Source organism: Aythya ferina (genome assembly GCF_964211825.1).
Source record: "Aythya ferina genome assembly, chromosome: 3".
Taxonomy (NCBI): domain Eukaryota; kingdom Metazoa; phylum Chordata; class Aves; order Anseriformes; family Anatidae; genus Aythya; species Aythya ferina.
This window is the reverse complement of record NC_140298.1, coordinates 52,954,601-52,976,338: the sequence shown is the minus strand read 5'-3', so window position 1 is coordinate 52,976,338 and position 21,738 is coordinate 52,954,601. Positions and strand designations below refer to the sequence as shown.

Below are 21,738 nucleotides of genomic sequence, written 5' to 3'. Positions count from 1 at the left end.
GCTTAGAAGGGGCAAATATAAAGTTTGTACAGACGCAATTACATCTGACATGTGACTTCTGAGTTTGTCTTGGCAATAATAATATTTTAATTCCAGGGCAGAGATGTTTATAAAGTGAGCAGATTCTGCCTATTTGTTTTGTTTTTCCAGCTGCCAGTCAGTTTTTTTTTCTCACCTGCAGAGGGCATGCTCTCTAGGTGATTCACCCTTTTCTTTCTTCTCAGTTTCCTCGCATTAACACAGCTTTTGTCCCTTATGTGGCTGAAACAGAGATAAATTTAGGTGATGCCATTGGGATGGGAAGGGAAGTGGGGATAGGTACTGAGCATGCAGAAGAGTTTCTTTCTGAGATTACTTGGAGCTGAAGCACTTACGGATAACAAAGATTGATTTTTCCCTGTATTCCCTGAGCAGAAAAATATTCAGCCACTCTTCATGGGAACAGTTTATTTACAGACTGCTTGGTGATCCATTAAGGGGATGAAGCATGCTTAAGTGAGAATGGTGGTTGTTAGAGAGCTCAGGTGTTAAAATTCAAAGTATGTAATGAATTTGAAAAAGCTTGTGATTTGGACAAATTAGTATAGATTCCCCCCCCCCCCCCCCCAGGGATAGCCGAAGTTCTGCTTCCGGCCAAATGTGTAACTCTGAACATCCTACTTATTTATGTATTGAGAAAAAATAAATAAATAAATAAGGAAAAAAAAAAAAAAAAGAAGCAGCCAGTCTAAAATTAGGACTCCTTGCATCAAAAATAGCTTGTAGATGGATAGATTAAAAATAAATAAATGAATTATTTCCATTGGCTTGTGAAAGCATTGCTTACAGTAAATCATAATCTTTTTTTTTTTTTTTTTTTTTTTTTTTTCCCCACAGTTTGTAGCTCTTTACTGGAGAGTTTCCTTACTAGATCATTTTATCTTTGCATCATTGAGCAATTATACCCTCTTCCATGCCTCAGCAGCCCTTACTTAGCATAATATAATTTTCACGGAAATGAATCCTAGTAGAATTACACATCAGAATAGCTCACTGGTTTGTCCTGAAGTTTTAGTAAACTCTTTTGCATTAGGCTGAGTGAATTGAAATTACAGGCTCAGCTGTGATACTTATCACTTTGGGGGATCCCTGAATGTGTAGGAAATTAAATGTTTTCAGTTGTGTATTTGGATGCTTGGCTTGAGAGACACGATCAATGAACATGACAGTGGTTGAAGTTCAAAATGGTCAGTCCTACACAGCTTTTATTTATGGAATTCACTGATGGTGAATGGTCTTTGTCAAAGCAGCTATTTAAAACAGCATATTTTCAAGATGTCCTTGCTTTGAGTCACACTGACACAAAAGAGACAGAGTGAGAACAAGGGTCACGGAAGTAACCCCCACTGCAGGGAAATCTCAGTTCATCTTCAGGGCATTGCCTACTCTGGCTTCCTTGAAAATAATTTTATCTATAGAAATTGATTCCCACAGATGGACTACAAGAGTAATTAATTTATCATTCATAGTATCTTACGAAGATGTTAAACAGGAGTGGGTATGCATTTTTCAACATCTGGGTTTCAAATGTAATTTTCACCAGCAAGACATGCTTCACATTGCATTGCAATACTGGTTTATTTTTAAGCACAGAATATTGTTAAATCCTCTGTAGAGGGTTATCAGTTAACAATGATAAGTATTTCATAATTATTCCGCTTGTTTTTAATTTCTTTTATTTTGTTCAAGAAGGTTTCTGAATAAGCTGGAACACTGTGATTAGGGCCAAAAATCTTACTCTTTACTGATGACCCTTGTTTGTCATAAGAAAAGTGCAGTCATACCTGTGGCATGTGCTGCACAGTACAAGGGACAGGTGGGACAGGTTCAGCCATGCAGAGAAGAGGGACCTGAAGTGTGAATACTTGTAGTGCTACTTTTGCGCAGATAACTTCAGCTCATTTGGAAGTCTGTATTTTCATGGTAGGTGCATAAGACAGGTATAGAAAATATACATTTTTTAGCAAATTGGAGTCTTCTAAGTCACATACGATCTGCATTTATAAGCAATAAGTAGGCACCAATAAAATGATGTTGACATCCTGGGAGATTGCTACAGTGTGACTCTTCTTATGTCTGAAAACCTTCCTCTAACTCATAGGATATTCATATCCTATCTGCAGCCTTCTTCTCATGTTCTTTTGCATTGTTTTTTCATGTTTTTCCATGTTTTATTTTTTTATTTTTTGTCCTCTCCCTTTTCTCCTTCCTTTCTCATATATTTGCAGAGAGCAATTATAGTCTTTCAGGGAGTGAGCAATCTATGCTCACTCAATCTATGCTGTTTCAGTTTTCATCAATCTATGCAGTTTCAGTTTTCTCTTCATCCTGTTGAGTATCAATTCCAGATCCTCACAGTATTTGAACGTGGATTACCAGAACTCTTAATATTATTCCATGTGAATGCTCATTGTGTCTGATACAATAATTTTTTTTTATTCCACACTTAAGCTGATCATATCCTATCAAATAACATCCTACAGTCCCATTTGCCGTTTTATTGTTGCACTTGTGGCTTATATAATTCCTTCAGTAGAACTACAAAAGTATTTATTCCTCCAGTCTGGTTTTGTGCAATGAGTTTCCACCTCAAAGCATAAATTCCTGTTACTCCCCACTTAAGTACCTATGTAACATTGTACTTTAGCTGTTTAGTAATCGTACTTTAACTTTTTCCAATTCAGTAAACTCAACTTCTTTCCCCCCTTCCCTCACCTCCCACCTTTTTTTTTTTTTTTTTTTTTTTACTTTTTTTTTTTTTTTGAAGGTATTCTGATTCCATTGTACTGGTGTTTCCCAAATATAAGTCATTGTTAAATTTATAAGCATTGTTGTGATTTTCTTGCCAAAATCATGGCTGAAAATATTAAAAACTTAGACTAGTGTTTGAGGAACTCCAACTTTTGTTCCTAATTATATCATTAGCATTTAAGGATGCCCCTTCAACACAGTAGCCTTATTTTTTAACCTGCACAGTAACTTGTTTTATGAGTAGTTCTAGTGGCAGATAGTGGGACAACTTCCGGAATTAGCCACTACTCACTTTAAAATGGTGGAATTTATCATATACTATGATGGTGGAATTTATCATATACTACTATATATATATATATATCATATACTATATATCATATATGAATATATGAATATGATATATGAATATATCATATACTATATTTATCATATACTACTTCATTAAGAAATATACTACTTCATTATTAAGAAATATACTACTTCATTAAGTATATGAAGAAAAAACACGAGTGGTATAATTTTTAAAGTGAGGGATTGTTTTTTTCATGTCAATGGAAAGAATTGCTGTAAAATGTGTATGTAAATGGTAACATGATGCCAGTTGCAGACCCTGTGGTGAACTGAAAAACATGAAGATTTCTTCAGATTTTTTTTTTTGATTGTCATCATTTCAGATGATGGTGTAGGTGGTACAGAGTTCATAGACAAGAAAATGATTTTTCTTTTTTTCTTTTTTTTTTTTTTTTGTCAGGGTTTCTTTACGTCTTTAAGCCTTTATGAAAATATCTTTTGTAAACTGTTGTGCTTATTACCATGGAGGCATTGAAATTTGAGAGTATTTTCTTGTAAAATAGAATACTTGTTAATAAACTTAGGATTTTCTATCTGATCTGTATAATTAAAGATACGTTTTGGATTACAACAATTAAGGAAAATAAGTAATTAAACGGACAAAGGTCAAGTTGACTCTGATCTGTTACATCAAGCTGTTTTCACCTTGTATACAAGTTTAGGAAAAGATAAGCATATTTAAACACTTAATTCACTGTCACCCATGCCAGACTACTGAATAAGCGGACATCTTTACAGCTTCCAATCCAGCATCTTTTGGAAGGCACTGAAGTCATTACATATAATAATATCAGATGTTGAATATTCTAATTTTAGGTAACAACTTTCTTCAGAATACTTCTTTAAAAATTAATTGAATGGGCTTTTAACTGTTTTCTAAAATATCTTATGTTCATTTTGGAGTGTATTCAGCCAAGTACAGATATAAAAATGAATAACATATTTACATCTCACGAGCGCTGGTCCTCATGGGGGACTTCAATTACTCAGACATCTGCTGGGTAAGCAACTCAGCTAGGCACAAGCAGTCCAAATGGTTCCTACAATGTGTTGAGGACAATTTTCTGACTCAGGTGGTGGAGGAGCCAACAAGGCGTGGGGTCCTCCTGGACCTCGTTCTTACCAACAGGGGATGGCCTTGTTAGGGATGTGAAGGTTGGGGGCAGCTTGGGATGAAGCGACCATGAGATGGTGGAGTTCCAGATGGAACTAGGCAAAGGAAGTAAGGCTAAAAGCAGGATTGCTACCCTGGACTTCCAAAGAGCCAACTTTGACCTCTTCCAGGACCTGCTTGGGAGTATCTCATGAGATAGGTTGCTAGAAGGCAAAGGTGCTTGTGAGAGCTGGGATTTAAGCAGCACTTCTTCCATGCTTAGGGTCAGTGCATCCCGAGGAATAGGAAATCAGGGAAGGGGGGCAGGAAACCCGCATGGATGAGCAAGGAGCTCATCAATAAGATCAAAAGGAAGAGGATGGTCTATGAAATACAGAAAAAGGGCCTGTCCTCTTGGGAGGAGCATAGATGTGTTGTCAGGGCCTGCAGGGACATGACGAGGAAAGCTAAAGCCCACCTAGAGATGAGGCTTGTGAAAGAGATAAAGGATAATAAGAAGGGTTTTTTCAAGTATGTAAACAGCAAGAGGAAGACGAGGGATAATGTGGGTCTCTTGCTGAATGAGGGGGGTGTCCTGGCCACGGGAGACGCTGAGAAGGCAGAAATACTGAATGCTTTCTTTGCTTCAGTCTTTGCTTCAAGGACACTCCCCCAGGACTCCTTGCCCCTGGCAATAAGACAAAGGGTCTGTGAAATGGAGGGCTCCCCCCTGGTAGACATGGGAGTGGTTCGGGAGCATCTGGGTGGGCTCAATGCACACAAATCCATGGGTCCTGATGGGATGCATCCGCATGTGTTAAGAGAGCTGGCAGATGTGATCGCCGAACAGCTCTCTATCATCTTTGAAAGGTCCTGGAGAACGGGTGAGGTGCCTGAAGACTGGAGGATAGCCAACGTCACTCCAGTCTTCAAGAAGGGCAGGAAGGAGGATCCAGGAAACTACAGATCAGTCAGTCTCACCTCTGTCCCTGGAAAGGAGCAGCTTGTTCTGGATGCCATCTCCAAGCAATAGGAAAAGAAGGTTATGAGGAGTAGTCAGCATGGATTCACCAAGGGGAAGTCATGCTCGACCAACCTCGTTGCCTTCTACGATGGCATCACCAGCTGGGTAGATAGGGGGAGAGTGGTGGATGTCATCTACCTTGACTTTAGTAAAGCTTTCGATACTGTCTCCCATGACATCCTACTAGCAAAGCTGAGAAAGTGTGGGATAGATGAGTGGACGGCAAGGTGGGTTGAGAACTGGCTGGCTGGCTGAGCTCACAGGGTGGTGATTGGAGGAGCAGAGTCTGGCTGGAGGCCTGTAACTAGTGGTGTTCCCCAGGGCTCGGTGCTGGGTCCGGTCTTGTTCAACATCTTCATTGACGACCTTGATGAGGGAATAGTGTCTGCCCTCAGCAAGTACGCCAATGACACAAAGCTGGGAGGAGTGGCTGACACTTCAGAAGGTTGTGCTGCCATTCAGTGAGACCCGGACCAGCTAGAGAGATGGGCAGGAAGAAACCAAATGAGATTTAATAAGAGCAAGTGTGGAGTCCTGCACCTGGGAAGGAACAACCCGAAGTATCAGTACAGGCTGGGGGACGACCTGTCCTCTCCTCTGGAGAGGAGCTCTGAGGAGAAGGACCTGGGGGTCCTGGTGGACGACAGGTTGACCATGAGCCAGCACTGTGCCCTTGTGGCCAAGAGGGCTAATGGGATCCTGGTGTGCATTAAAAGGAGCGTGGCCAGCAGGGCAAGGGAGGTGATCCTCACCCTCTACTCCGCCCTGGTCAGGCCTCACCCGGAGTACTGTGTCCAGTTCTGGGCTCCCCAGTACAAGAAAGACAAGGATCTCCTGGAAAGAGTCCAGTGGAGGGCCACAAAGATGATACAGGGCTTGGAGCATCTTCCCTATGAAGAAAGGCTGAGAGACCTGGGTCTGTTCAGCCTGGAGAAGACAAGACTGAGAGGGGATCTCCTCAGTGTATATAATTATCTGAGGGGTGGGGGACAGAAGGATGTAGCCAACCTCTTCTCAGTGGTTTGTGGGGATAGGACAAGGGGCAATGGCTGCAAGTTAGAGCACAGGAAGTTCTGCACTGACATGCGACAGAACTTCTTCACGGTGAGGGTGACGGAGCATTGGAACAGGCTGCCTAGGGAGGTTGTGGAGTCTCCTTCTCTGGAGATATTCAAGGCCTGTCTGGACGCCTACCTGAGCAGCCTGCACAGAGGAACCTGCTTTGGCAGAGAGGTTGGACCCGATGATCTTTCAAGGTCCTTTCCAACCCCTACAGTTCTGTGATTCTGTGATCTACATGAAAATTAAGAGAATAGTTAGTGAAGATGATGAAAGTAACAGTAGTGCATCAATACAGGCAAAAATGCAATAAACATAAAATGCAAATACATTAATTGGAACATTTGTATTCCTACAAATGTTATAAAATCTGTGGTTTCTGAACCACCATACTAAAGCTGCCTCCAGATTGAGCAACAGTAAGAACTCCATAGAGCAGATCCCCATCATTTTCATTAGTGGGGCTTTGGGTAGGATGGCTTGATGCCTACTAGCACATGTGCATGGATTTCCTTTCTGCAGAAACTGATGGGGAGCAAGCTGGTGCTGAATGATGGAGCATTATATGGCTGGTGTGTGTACCTACAGCTCAAAGCTTGGAGATTTAGATAACAGATCTGTTAGTAATACTACATGTATTTCACTGTCTCTGATGAAACACATTTAAGAGGGGCATATGTACAAAAGCTACACTTTGACAAACCCTGTCTTTCTCCTCGAAATAAAAATAAAATCCATGGAGTGTTTTAAATTATATTCTTATTATTCGTATTGCTACTGCTCAGCTTCAAAGTCAGCTGCATTGCAGTGGCTGCAGAAATCAATTTTCTTTTTCTCTCTCTTACATTGTTCCCACTGCACATAGGTCTCTTATCCTTTTCTTTCTAAAATGTATAAAGTAACAGTTAAACTTAGCAAGTGGCAAACAATATATTAGCTTTAGAGCTATCAGCAAAGTTTTTTGTTTGTTTGTTTGTTTTGTTTGTTTGTTTTTTGTTTTAAAAAGCAAAATCATCCTTCCATAAAAAAACATTCACCAGATACTTTCAGGAAGATCCAATTATTTTCCTTTATTTCCTCTGTGTGCTAATTCTGAATAGAGGTGCTAATTAAGTTCATGTGGCTTAAAATATTGATTATTTTCATAACTAAAGTCTCCATATTATTGCTTTGACTCTGCAAACTTTTCTACAGCTGCTTTAAGTTAAGAATGTCCTTAATGAAGATGGAAATTGCCATATAACATTTCTTATTGAAAGCTTTAGGGAATTTATGCCAAACTGCTGACCAAACAAACCTTCCCAGCAGGGTGCTTGCTGTTTGTCGTTTTCTGTGCTGTGCATGTTCTCAAATGACATCTTGAAGCATTGCAGGTGGTTTGGCACTTCTCTGCACTTCCAAGTTGTCTTAGCAATATTCCTAAAGACCACAAAGACTTAGGAAAAAACATCAATAACAACAACAAAAAAGGGAAGCTGTTTGGTATCTTTAGGACTTTACTAGCATAAGGGAAGAAAGCAAAAAATAATTTGTGCTAAAAATGAGGAGCTGTGAGCAACTTGATTTTTATTGAAATAGAAAACAAAGCAAATGCTAGGTCACCAAGAATCAGTCAGGATGCTTTCGTTAGCCATGTGTGAACTCACCTTTGTCATGTCTCTCACTCTGTGCATGAGACTCCTCCTTGTGTGACCATGCAGCAGAACACTCTGTGTGCAAGCCTATGCTACGGTTGCCTTCCCACCATTCAGTCCTCGTGTACCTGAGGCCAGAGAGGCATGATGTGATATCTGCTGCTACACACCATGCACGTGTAGATCTACAGCTGAAATGGGCTGGGTAGCTTAGGAAAGCTGTCTCTAGAAGAGCTCTGCTGGAGAGCATGCCATTACTTTGTCTCTTCATGTATATATATGATACATGTGATAATACTCATCATAATGTGCATGCATATTGAATGTTTCATCAACATATTCATAACTGTCATATTAGATACATCATTTTCTTTCAAAATAATTTATTAATTACTAATATATTATTTTATTATTTTATTACAGTAAATATGTATTTTTTTCTTTTTTCCTAGTCAACCTAAATAGTATTTTGTTGGGTGTGTTTTAGTGGAGTAAATATTTGTAAAATATGAAGATATTTTCAGCCAATTAAAGGAAGATAATTGATTAAATAAACTTTCTTGCAACATTTCTTTTGAATGCAGCATGATCTTGTCAGTCATCATGTTCTACACAGACAGAAATTTGAATTCAACCTCTGTAATGATGTAATCGCTATAATGGCATACTAAAAGCAGGCCTTTTGTTCTCATTTCAGTATTATGTACTGCTGTGTTGGCCCCTGTCAGTGAACAACATATGAATCTCCAAATGCACTGTTTCATAACTGCCTTCATTTTACCAGAGCAAAACAAAGTCTGTTCAGATGTTCTGGTGCTCTGATGCTCTCACTTAATGAAATGGAAAGTACATTGTATTTTCAGAAATTGCAGTATGTTTCAGGCTGATTCAGATGCACTCCAAAAATTCTGTGCATCCTTACATATGTTTCATCCTTCTTATACAACAGTTCAAATATATTATTAAAAGCAAAATGCTCTATATGTCTGTTCAGATTCATTGCTTTCTATTTCTTCCAGTTCAGTGTTTCAGTGGCAAAGCTGAAGGGTATTCATGTCTGAACAGAGTATGCAAAGAGGAACCCAAGTGGTTGCTTTTTAAAGCTGCTTTCCTTTATGTGTATGAAACCTAGAGAAGGGCTATGTTATTCAGCCATTTTTATGCTTACTGAGCAGTGTGTTATTACAAAAGCATCGGTGAGAAAATTGCATTGCTTTTTGCAGCCACACATCTTGCTGTTTTTGGATATCAGCAGTGTAGTTGGGTTGTCCCAGTGCCTGGATGAATTATTCAGGCTCTTGACATCAGAAGTTTCTGTGCGTGGATTGGCTGGTGCTGGGTTAATAAAATCTTTCCTCAGGAAAACAGTGGAGAAGGATGATGGCAGTGAGACCAGCAGAGCTGCTGCTTCCAACACAGCTGGCTTTCTCTGGCTTTTGCATCTCTGCAAAAAAGCATAAGGATGATTTCAAGGTCTGCCTTCATAGGAATTCGATAAGAGCAGGTGGAGGGATTTGTGTAAGAGGCCTGCATTGCCAGTGAAGGAAAAAAAAAATTGTACTTGAAGAATTACTTCTGTCTGTATTCTAAAGAAACGCTGCACACTACACCAGACAGGAGCAGCAGCAGCAGCAGCAGTGCTTATGGCTCATTACAAAGGTGCTGGCAGCAGAAATGTTACATCGTTAAACCTGCTTCCTGGGTCCTTTCAGTACCGTCAGGGTAAGTGGTGTAATCAGGGTGCCGGCAGTCTTTGCAAGTGGGGAAGGCATAACAAACAGTATGATACATGTGTCTTATGGTTATGGGTAAGCACTACTTCTGTAGAGAAGTAGTTAAATGAAAATAACATATTTTCTTCCAAGAAAATTTTTCCAAGAAAATAAATATATATATATATTTATTGCTAAATTTGTAAAATTGAGCTGCTACTTGTGTTATTATCAGACATAGGTTACTTTAATTGGTACAACCCATGCCTTTTAAACCTATACAAATTAAATGCTAAAAAAAAAAAAAGAGACAAGGTTATTAATATTTGCACTGGAGCTCATAAAGAATATGTTGTTCACATATATTCCCTTGAAGCAGATCCTTTTGCAATGATATTTCTGCTGTTCATTGATATGACCGAGACTGAGTGTTTACTGCTGCTAACCATTTGGATGCTGGGAGTTAGTTCTCTGATTTCCAGTTGCTGCCAGAATACAGCTTTTTCAACCAGCAGGATGTATTGTAACTGGAAATTAGGGAACTGGAGGTGAAAATCATTCTCTCATTCCTGTAATGAGAAGTTCAATTTCTGAAGGTGCAGTTCTTTTCTTTTGGTATGCCTTATCTGGATTTCTGGGGAATTTTAAGTTGCAGAGGTGTGAAGGAAGTCAGGACTGGACTGATCCTGTGCAGAGGCTCTCTCTCAGTCTCCATACCTACTCACCCAGAGTGCCATCCAAATGTACAAATAATTCCAGTAAAATGAATTGGGCTAACATCACTGCTTGTCGGAGCAGAGCTGATATTTACTGTACCTCACAAGGGAAACGTCTTGTTCATGGTTAAAACCATCCAGTGAGAAATCTGTTTTCCAGAATGTAGAAGCTCAGTAGTTTTTAACAGGTTTTATATTTCAGGTATCTTTATATGTTTGTGGTTTGTTTGTTGATGTTGTTTTGTTTTGTTCTTAAGTCATTAACATTTCTGTTTATTGAATAGGAGTTCAGATTTAATTATTTTCACATTAGTTGCCTATAAGTAGATTCTGAAAATTTGATGAATGTTTCCAAAATAGTGTACAAGAGCCTACCCAATGAAATCAAAGGAAAACAAAGAACGCAAAAATATCTTCTTAGACATGAAGTATGGTAATCTAGTAATAGATGCTAGAGATATGTCTTTTTCCCCCTGGTATTTCTTATCTGTGAGATAACGCTTCTTTGTAAAGAAAATATAGAATTAGTCATAATACACAAATATATTTCTAGAACTTTTACATGATCAGGGAGCAATTGTCCCACTTAAGGTAACATTTTGGCTGATAGATTTTGTGCAGTGATTTGTATCTTTTTGTACCCTCACTGTGGAGCAGCATTACATTAGTGTAAATGAAGGAGCTTAGTACGTATATTAGTTTCCATCTGTATGCTTTGAGACATGCATGTGTTCTTATACGGAGTAAATATTTAACTGGACTTTTATTTATTTGAATTTTCTGTAGGGGTATGAAGGTGCTCATTTAGAATTAATGATGATAGTGACACGAATTCTTTTTTCAGAGAAATAGCATTTCCTTCTACCTCCAAAAGGAAAAAATCCCAATAGAAATATGTAAATTCTATTTGTGTAAAAATTATTCCATGTGTCAAAACTGGTTTACCACAAGGAAGGTGAAGGGTTTCATGTACTGGTTACAGTGCTGTGATGCTTTTTTCTCCTAGCTGTGGAGCCATGGCCCTGGCTGCTGAAGTTAGAAGAGCTCATTTGGGAGCTATTTTTGCCTATGCAGCTGGCAACAGTCGGCTATCTGAGAATCAGTGGAACTCACTGTAAATCAGACAAGTTCTGCAAAACAGGACTGAGGGAGGTAGTATACATGTATGAACTATCTGAACTAACTGATGGCTTCTCCCTGGCATGGTCTCCCAGACGACAAATAAGGCTGAAAGTCCAGTTTCACGTATTTAATTCAACATCATGAATATTTTCAGGTATACATTCTAATAATATTTTTTCTAAATCTTCTAAATTTGATCTTCCAAATTAAAGCAACTTGACTATTAGACATGGATTCTAATTGGGAGGTACAGTAGAAGTTCTAGGTGCTCAGAGTTTTTTCTTGGATAAATATAATATCAACTTTGAAGTTGAATTTATCTTGGCATTCAGACTTGAAATGGTGTCTTACTTTTCAATCACTCATTAAGACTTGAACTTTGCTGTGAAACTTCAAACAGTCAAATGTCAGAGTATTATTTTAAGACCTGAAGGTTTTAGTTATGGGTAGTTACAGACAAAATTATCTGAATTGTCTCAAGAAAATAAGAAAATAGTGACATTTCTGGCAAATGCATGATGCATATAATAGAATATTATTCTTCCATTATATAAATCCCAAAATATTCAGCAATATCTAAACTTTTTTTTTTTTTTTTTTTTTTTTTTTTTTTCTTTCCTCAGATGAGCAAGAGTCAGTGCAGAAAAGGACTTTTACAAAATGGATCAATTCTCATCTGGCTAAGGTAATGTATGGCTTTGAAAAAACATATAATACTTTTTAATCAAACCTTTTTATTTCTACATATACAGGCTCTGGAGTATACAATATGTCAGATTTGGCTGAGCAGAATAGCATAAACTTGAAAAGTGATCCACATCTCCTGTACACAATCTGATTCAGTATGGTAGTGATTGAGCCAGCTACATCTATAGGCTCAGCTCCTTTTGCCAAAACTAAGGTCTGAAAGGTAACACATTAGCAGCTATTCCAGCCAGAGGAAAGATTTGAAACTGTTATTTATTTTTTTTTTTTTTGTATGAAGTAGAAAAATTAACATTATTATATACAGTGTACTTCAATAAAACTGAGTCAGTTTTGTAGTTTGATAGAGGCATCCTGGACTGGCTGCAAATATAAATAGTGTTTTTTGAATCCATTGCCAAAATCATTATCTGATACATCTTAGGATATATCATGAAGTTATTTTTGCTTCCTCTTGCCACAACCTAAAACTCAATTTCTGGTGTTAGCACATGAACAAAGGGAGTGATTTGCACACAATTTTAAAATATTGTTACAACTGATATCAGTTTTATCTGACAACTTGAACAGTGAGATTTAATTTGACATTTGCCATAGTTTTCTCACAGCACAGCTCCGCCTGTAGTTATCCATCAGTCCAGTTGATTAAAATATCTAAAAGTGTTCTAAAATTATGAACATGAATGAGTTTGAAAGTTGAGCATGGAACAGATAAAATTGTGTTGTTTTACCTTCTGTATATGGAATTGGCAGATAATGCCCAAAAATAATAATAATAATAGTATGGTTAAGATTGACTGTTAGATATATGTATATGTTGTTAATTATACATACGTGTATGTGTAATGATAATTACTAGTAGTAACTATCTAATCCTTGGGAGGAAACAAAGTAATGGCAGCTCAAATAAGGTATTTTGTTCTGGATTGACAGTTGTAAAATCAACCTTTACTATACCAAACTGACTGGGCAATGAGACCTCAGATAGACCTTTTGACTTTTCTTTATCTGTATGTGAATTTCTTTAAAGTCTGTGATATTGTAAAGGTGGATCAAATACTCACATTCAAACAAAGCAATAAACCAGCCACAACCCTTGCATTTAACAACCTGAGCTATTGTGTAGTATTTAGTCTGTGTTAATTCACCCTTTAACAGGAAAGTTGTTTCTGTCATATTTTCATTGATAACTGTCAGCAAGTTTGCCTCACTGCCTAAGCCGGATTTATAAATGATATATTTTGTTTTGCTTCTCATTTATGCTATTATACTGCTACAAGAGAAACACTGTTTTTATATTACAGAGGTTAGAGTCAAAAGAGGAACAGTGACCCATGCCTTTCAAATGTTTATATTTTTGAAGTTTAATCTTTTAAGTCTTTGTTGGTCATGTTTTTGGAAAGTGTGGAAATGTGTTTCCTGCATTCTTTACAGCTGTAGAAAGTACGAATGGGTCTGTGAAACACACAAGCTTTCTTCAAATTCACGTTCCATATTGTAACCTAGAAATTCAATATTTAGGTTATTGATAAAAGATCATTGTAATTCTTATTATTTAAAATGACAGTGAAAGCTGTAACATCTCCATTGTCTGGAGGCTCTTGAAATGTGTTAGGAAAAAATCTTGGAAGTAGACCCACTAATAGACAGAATTCTCTGCACTCATGTTTGAACACAGTAAAACGTGGAGCACCACAAAAATCATTACCTAATGAGAACTAACATGAAATGCTGGCCTTGCACTGATTGCTGAAAAACAACAGTGCATGATGAACTGTCAAGAGACAGAAAAATTCTTCCTGGTCTGAAAAAAAGGAGATGTCACCCCTGCAGATCACCCCAATTTATGTCCATATGACTCTCAAACACATACCAGTTAGAAAACGCATACCAGCCTTTTAATTGCCCCATCAACAATGTTTTTTATCGGGAGATGTAAAGGCTAAGAAAACTTGAGATCACAAGGAAATTGTGCTTTCAACAGCTTTGTTCCAAAGCTTTCACTATTTGCCATGTTTCTTTTACCTGTGAGAATAACACAGTTGCCTGAAATAAATAATGTTGCAGGCTTTGGTGGAGAATAGGGCTTACTTACTAAAGATAGTAAGTTTTGGTTACTGTAGGTCTACTACTTTACCCAAAGTGTTTGTACTGTACACACTTTTAGGACTTGTCGTAACTTGCCATCTATATGAATTAGCAGCTTGTTTATTGAAACTAAAGGATTAAAAGTTCATTGTTTTTAGATACTGATAGATAGTTTTGACTGATAATATTATGAATAAAATATTATTTGTATGGTTGCTAGTGTATGAAAATTCTGAGGCTAAAACCAAGATGTCTAATGGTATTTAATTATTTAGTAACTCAGTTTATTCTAAATCATCTTGTTTTCACTTCTTGTGCACGCTAATTCTGAAATACAGTCACTCCTGGTATTGTTGATCCAAAGCCTGATTGATTTTTTATTTGTTTATTTATATACTTTAGTCTTCAGACAGGTAGTATAATACAGCTTCATTCTGGGGCAGCTTTTAGCCCTATAGGCTATATGTGGGGGACTATAAGGGACACATCTAGAATACATGTGACACATATATGACACATATAGACTATATGTGTCCCTTAGCAAGTTCTAGCTGTTTGAACTTGTTCCATAATTCTGACTCAGAAAACAGAAATTATCTCTGCTCCCCAGTTCCAGAAGTTAAGGACAAAGCTGCCAGATAAACACGGTCTCTCTGTCCTCTGGTTGTCATTTTTAATACTTTTGCATCTCTGCAAGTGTAATGACAATGGAGATACACATATGTCACAGGACTACAACACTCATGTTTTCTAGCTGCATGTTACTATTTCATACAATTCATTTAAGCTTCCCAAATTAGACCTCCCTCCTCCTATCAGTCTCGACCTTCAAATCCATAGAAATAATTTGTTTGCTTCTCAGCATATTTTGAGGAATCTTTCCAAAGGAAAAGTTTTAAATAGAGGGCAATATTACACCAAACATGTAATACAAACAAACAACAACAACAAAATACTCAATCGCATCCATTCTGAACAGCAATTACTCTAATTTCCTTTCAATGCTTATCCTGATATTTTTTGTTTGGATAGCAGATTAGTAAAGAAGAAAAAGCAAAACACGCTTCTTTGAAAAACAGCAGAGGTATATGGCTTTTATTACCTTTGTCATTTTCAGTGAAATTTTTGGAAAACAGCAGTTTTAAAACTTTTGAACACAGAGAGTAAATTGTTTTAACCCAATCAAATAACGTCTTGTATAGGCATAACTTCAGTATTTGTGCTCATGAAAGTATTGTTGTAAACTCACTGAAAAGAGCAAACAACAAATATATATTGAAAAAAAAAAGTATTTGTTTTCTATTTCTATTAAAAAGGTGCACATATCAAGAAACAAAAGAAAGTAATGAATATCAAATCAAAATAAAACAAAGAATGGATAAATATGTCTACATTATGCAAATACAATGCTCTCATAATACTGAATTAAATCTGGATATTAAACCTTACATTAAGGCTTTAGAAACTGCGAAAGCTCTATAGCATTGTTTTATAGAACAAAGAAAGGAAGAAAAAGAAATGGATATAGGAAGTTTTATAACTCTCCCACGCAAGTCTGTCAGCTGTGCTAATTTGTGCTTCGAATGTAACTTGGTCTTCATACAAGAGCCACATCATTTTTATGAGTAAACTAAGTAGTTCTCTGTCTTTTTCAAATGGGAAAACGAAGGCTGCTAATTGTCTTAGTGACTGACACAAGAAAAACTTTAAGCTAAGTCCATCTTGTCTTCATGATGAGGAAAATCTGACTGGAAGTTTTTTGCTTCAACAGTCACTGCATGTAATCACTAGTATTGCATGTAACTCTAATATTAAACCAATAAGGAATGCTAAATTAATTTGTGTGAAAAAATTAGTCATGTAAAACCTAGGGCTTGATCCCACAGACTTTCGTCATAAAAATAGTCATTAATGGCAAGAAACATGAAAAACAGTGTGCTTAAGTATTTATGAATTAAACTGGGGCAGAGGGGTGGGGTGGGCCAGCTACTACAGAGTGACTGAAATTTCACATTCTCCTTCCTGTACTCACATGTATTTCCCTGTCTAGACAAATTCAGTAGTTAAACAGATTTTTTCCTGAAATGAAATGAATGAAATGGTGTTGGAACAAAACAGTGACGCTTAGCAAGGGAGACTCTTTATCAGGGAGTGTACTGAAAGGGCAAAGGATTATTGGTTTTAAACCAAAAAAGGGTAGATTTAGATTAGACAAAAGGAAGAAATTCTTCACAATGCGAGTGGTGAGACACTAGAACAGGTTGCCCAAAGAAGCTGTGGATGCCCTATCCCTGGAGGTGTTCAAGGCCATGTTGGATGGGGTTTTGAGGAACCTGATCTAGTGGGAGGTGTCCCCGCTCATGGAAGGGGGCTTGGAAGTAGATGATCTTTGACGTCGCTTCCTACCCGAACCATTCCATCATTCCTTTGATATATCATTATATGATATATATAACATACGTTATATATATCATATATATATATGATATATATTATATATATATATATAATATATATATAACGTATGTTATATATATATTATATCATATATATCGTTATCTGAATATTTGTTGGTTCCATATTTGAGGTTTGGATTTTTCAAAACTTAGTTTACTGTGTCAGAGGAGGAATGTCTAGACATTGTAGGATTATCATATATTTCTTTTTGTGAGGCTTGTCAGTCAAATGCTTTTTGTATGTACTGATGTTCTTTAAATCATTCATAATATTTCCTGAACACTGCAGCAAAGGAGATCAGCTTGGAAGAGCAAATAGTCTAAGCAAACCTTTTCCTCATGGATTGCCATTAGTGATCAATTCTAAATACAGATATTTAAATAAAAAATTAGTGCTGGGAAAGATGGTTCATTAACCTTTAAAATTAATTCCATGTTAATTCTTATTCCTTCTACAGACCACATGAAATTATTTGTACTGAGTATGCTTCTCTCCTTGTGATGTGACTGTTCTTAAATGTCAATATCACTATAAACTAACTCCTGTGATTGCATATATTGCAATAAATGTGTTGAAAGAGTACATGTGATAAAGTTTATAGAATATCATCAGTATTGTTTTGCTGTTTTGCTTTCCTGGAGAAGCTTATGGAAAGCCAATATCAAGTACTAAGGCATATGAAATATTAGTGGAGACATGATAAGTTGTAGATTTAATGTATGCTTGCTCATCAAAGTATATTCTGAATAAATAAATAAATAAATAAATAAATAAATAAATAAAACAGATTTTATCTGAATAGAGTTCTAAAACAAAGAAACAAAGCTTTCTTCTCTGGAGGATAAGTAAGCAATATACATCTTTAATTTCTCATTTTATTTCATTTGCCATTATACATACATCCAAGGACTAAGTCTTTATTCATTTCAACAGAAGTGTTAATTTCAGTAGAGGGTTTGTCTCTGTAAAATATTATGTAGCTTGAGCAACACTGTTCAATGGTTAATGTAAACAGATAAATGTTTATGAAATCAATATCAGCTACTGTATATCTTACTTGTTTGTATTGGCATGGGGAATAAGATCGGCTTACGTGGAATACTTATGTTAAACAGGAATCTATTCTTCTATCTATGTCATTAAAAAGATGACTCATTCCATACTTTTGAGAGAAACTGGAGTCATAATAATAGGGTGGCTCACGCACAAATTATTTAAAAAAAAAAAAAAAAAGTTTATGAAATACATTAGGGGTCTTATCTTCTTGTAACGAGGTGTTCTTCAGGATAGTGAAATATATTTTAAATTGTATTTTGCAAAAGCTTGTTTGTCAATATATATAAGTAATTTTCCATATAAAAGGAATCTCATATAGAAGACCAGGTGACATGGCTGTTGTACCTGCCTTTCATTCATTGTTTTATTAGTATTATATTACATGGTGTGTGTTCCTAACACTGGCAGTGATGGCAACTATAAAAACCTCATAGCCACAAAAAGTAGATTTCAGTCTACTGATTTTTGGCTAATTTTTATGATTTTCATGCTTCAGAGAAGTCAGCATTACAGACTGATGTAAATCATTTGACTGTTTCTTTTTTTCTTCTAATTTTTAATGCTTTCTCATACTTCCCTTTGTTTTCCCCAGACTAATATTTGATTCACATCAAAAGTAGAATACTTTAGGTGCTAGTTTGCTTCAGTGATGCCTCCAGTGGTACTTTCACTGCTTTACCTTAGAACTACGTGTATGCCTAAGTTACAAATTCAGTTTTTCTAACTACTGTCAGTGAGGAGTGACCAGTGAAGGGTGGTTCAGAGCAAGAGTTTGACACAGATGATCAGAGGATGTGTTTACAGTGTGAAGCTATGCACTATGGGAACCTCCCTTGTTTTGCATATGAATGCCATATGACTTCTGACTTCATGTTTTGATAAGGCAAATTCTGGAGCATACCCTGAATTTTGAGAGTAAGGATACCAAAACATTCAGTATGGAAGGGAGGTGTGGTGCTCTCAGCAGATCATCTGACACATGTTATGGGCACCAGGTGTATGGGGCACCGCATATCTCACCCTTCAATCTAAATGTATCCTAAATCATCCTCTGTAAGAAGTTCCCCCTCTTTCTTACTGTAGACTGAGCTTCAAGTGACAAACCTCACTACTGGGGCATTTATTTATGTGGTGAATCTTTTCAAGCATTTAGCACTTGTTGGATTAGAATGGCAGCTGCTTGTCTTTATTGCTGAATTATTTTAGTACATACATGTAGTTCTTCACTGTTACATCATGCAGTAACACTGATAAAGCCATAGCTGCTTCAAACTCCAAACAGGAAATGGTAACACAGAAGGTGAGGAAAATTAATTGTATTTATGTCAACTGCCTGTAATGCAAGACTGTGACGAATTAATCTCCAGTAACCTGGTTGCCCCATTGATTTATTTGTCACTATATTAAGGAAGAACATTATCCATTATATTGTGCATTGCTAAGGAAGCAAAAAGAATAATGATTACATTTACTTTTGTAATGAGATATAATACTGCTGTGTTTGTTATACATGAGAGAATGAACTCTTTTATTATTGGGCTATCAGAGCATGTAAAATCTCAGATGAGGTTTACTTTCAGCAAAGGGGTTCTTTTTTCCATTTTATGCCAAAATTATGTCTCAGTGAAATATTAGTTAATTCAAACTATGTGATGAATGTGGGGAGTTCTGATTTTGTGAAGTACAGATTTTTGCTTTCTCCTGATTTGCTATTGCATTTTTTATGTTTTCAAGAGCAGTGTTTTCTTTCTTAGGTTCATCTTTTTAAATGTATGTTTCTATAGAACAGAAATCAGATCAAGTTTTTGTACAATATATTATTTTATTTTTTTTGGAAGTACCCCATACGTATATTATTTAATACAAGCTAATTTCAATAATTTTGTAGTTTAATCATCTTTTCAGTCAGTTATCAGATATGACTATTTTCATTATGTGAATTTGCAGATATATGAATTCTGATAACCTCATGGAAGCTAGAAGGTATTTCTTTCATTTAGTTCAGCAGGGCAAAGTTTCACTTTAAATTTATTATTTCTAAGAGATATTTTGTGATCATTAAAGGGGCCATTCAAAGGGAACTGGACAGACTGGAGAAGCAGGCCCATGCAAACCACATTGGGTTAAAGTCCAAGTGCAAATTGCTGCACTTGGGTTGGGGCAATCCCAGACAGGATTAGAGACTGGGAAAAGAATGAATTGAGAAAAATTCGGAGGAGAAAGAATTGGGGGTTCTGGCGGACAAAATGCTTGTCGTGATTCAGCAGCGTGCACTTGCAGCCCAGAAAGCCAACTGCATCCTGGGCTACATCCACAGAGGAGTGTCCAGCTGGTCTAGGGATGTGATTGTACCCCTCTGCTCTGCCCTTGTTAGGCCCCATTTGGAGTGCTGCATTCAGGTTTGGGGCCCCCAGCACAAGAAGAATATTGATCTGTTGGAACAGGTCCAGAGGAGGGTCACAAAGTTGCTCAGACGGCTGGAGCACCTCTCCTTTGAAGAAAGGCTGAGAGAGCTGGGGACGTTCAGCCTGAAAAAAGAGAAGGCTTTGGGGAGATCCCATTTCTAAGGGGTCTTAGAAAAAAGATGGAGAATGACTCTTTACTCAGGTAGATAATGATAAGACAAGGGGGAATTATCTTTAAGTAAAAGATGATAGATTTAGTTTAGACATTAGGAGGAAATTCTTCACTGTAGGGGTAGTGAGGCACTGGAACAGATTGCCCAGAGATGTTGTGGACACTCCATCCCTGGAAGTGTTCAAGGCCACACTGGATGGGACCTTGTCCAGCCTGATCTAGTGGGTGACATCCCTACTTATGGAGTTACATGATCTTTGAGGTCCCTTCCAACTCAAGCTGTTCTATAATTCTATAATTAAAGACCAGATGCTAGTTAGAGTCCACAAACTGACCTGTACTGAAGAAAGTAGAATACAATGTTATTGCCTTGTTAAAGACTCTTGAAACACCATCTGTTTATATATTTTTCAGTATTTTCATTTTTCTATTTGCAAATGTAAAGGCAAATGTTGAGCAATTTTTCTTAAGTAGAAAATGACAGTGTTAACAACACTGAATGGAGGTAGGATGTAATGTTCCTGAGCCTTTATAATATCTGGTCTTCTCACTTTTCAGCGCAATCCTCCCATGCTGGTCAATGATCTGTTTGAAGATATCAAAGATGGGGTAATGCTGATTGCCCTTTTGGAGGTTCTTTCAGGACAGAAACTGGTAAGAAGTTCCTCCCTTCTGAATGTAGAAGATAGTTACACTACTTCTCTAGAATATTATCTATTTTTTTTTCTATAGTTGAATACTTCAAAAAAAATAATTAAAAAGAAAAAAAAAAAGATTGCTACATAGCAAAATAAGTTTATTCACTGAGTTACCTGTCTGGTTACAAAGCAAAACCAAGATGATTACAGAGTGACATTCTCGATTTTATGCATTGTCTTTTAGTTTTGTCTTACTACTTCATAAAAATAGCTCTTTTATATTAGTCTTTACAATTCACCTTGGTGTTACTGTTATGACACACGAAAGGTCTAAAACTCAGGCCGATTCTATGTCTTGAAAAAATTATGACAGTCCTTTCTTGACTAATTCAGGGCTTTCAATCTGAGAAAATGTGAGCGTCTCATGTATCATGGGGTCTAATATTCATTTACCCTGACAGAGGCTCAGCTACTGTAAAGAACCTTAACTGATGCCAAAAGGCTTTCTCACAACCAAGTTATATAAGGAGGCTACAAGATTTACGTAGCAAATAGGCTGTCTTTTGGGAACCAGGTTAGTGTTGTGTGTGTGATGCGAAGAGAAATGAAACATTTTCAGGCCAAGACTTCTCACATTTTCCAAACCAGCTCACTGGTATCACATCTGATAATAGGGTAACAGTCTTCCATCTGCCTTTATCTAGGTTCAGAGG

General features: G+C 37.0%; 1 protein-coding gene across 17 annotated transcripts in view; it reads left to right on the top strand.

Moving 5' to 3' along the window:
• SYNE1 (spectrin repeat containing nuclear envelope protein 1) overlaps positions 1-21,738 on the top strand; it is a 307,251-nt gene that overhangs the window by 40,621 nt on the left and 244,892 nt on the right. For 6 of the 17 annotated variants that reach the window (XM_084515528.1, XM_084515529.1, XM_084515530.1 and 3 more), the window contains exons 3-4: positions 12,128-12,189; positions 20,946-21,041. In XM_084515528.1, the coding sequence (XP_084371654.1) occupies positions 12,128-12,189; positions 20,946-21,041 (158 nt within the window). Of the gene's footprint in view, positions 1-9,435; positions 9,677-12,127; positions 12,190-20,945; positions 21,042-21,738 lie in introns of those variants that run through there. The other 11 variants (XM_084515539.1, XM_084515534.1, XM_084515533.1 and 8 more) reach the window with 6 other exon arrangements.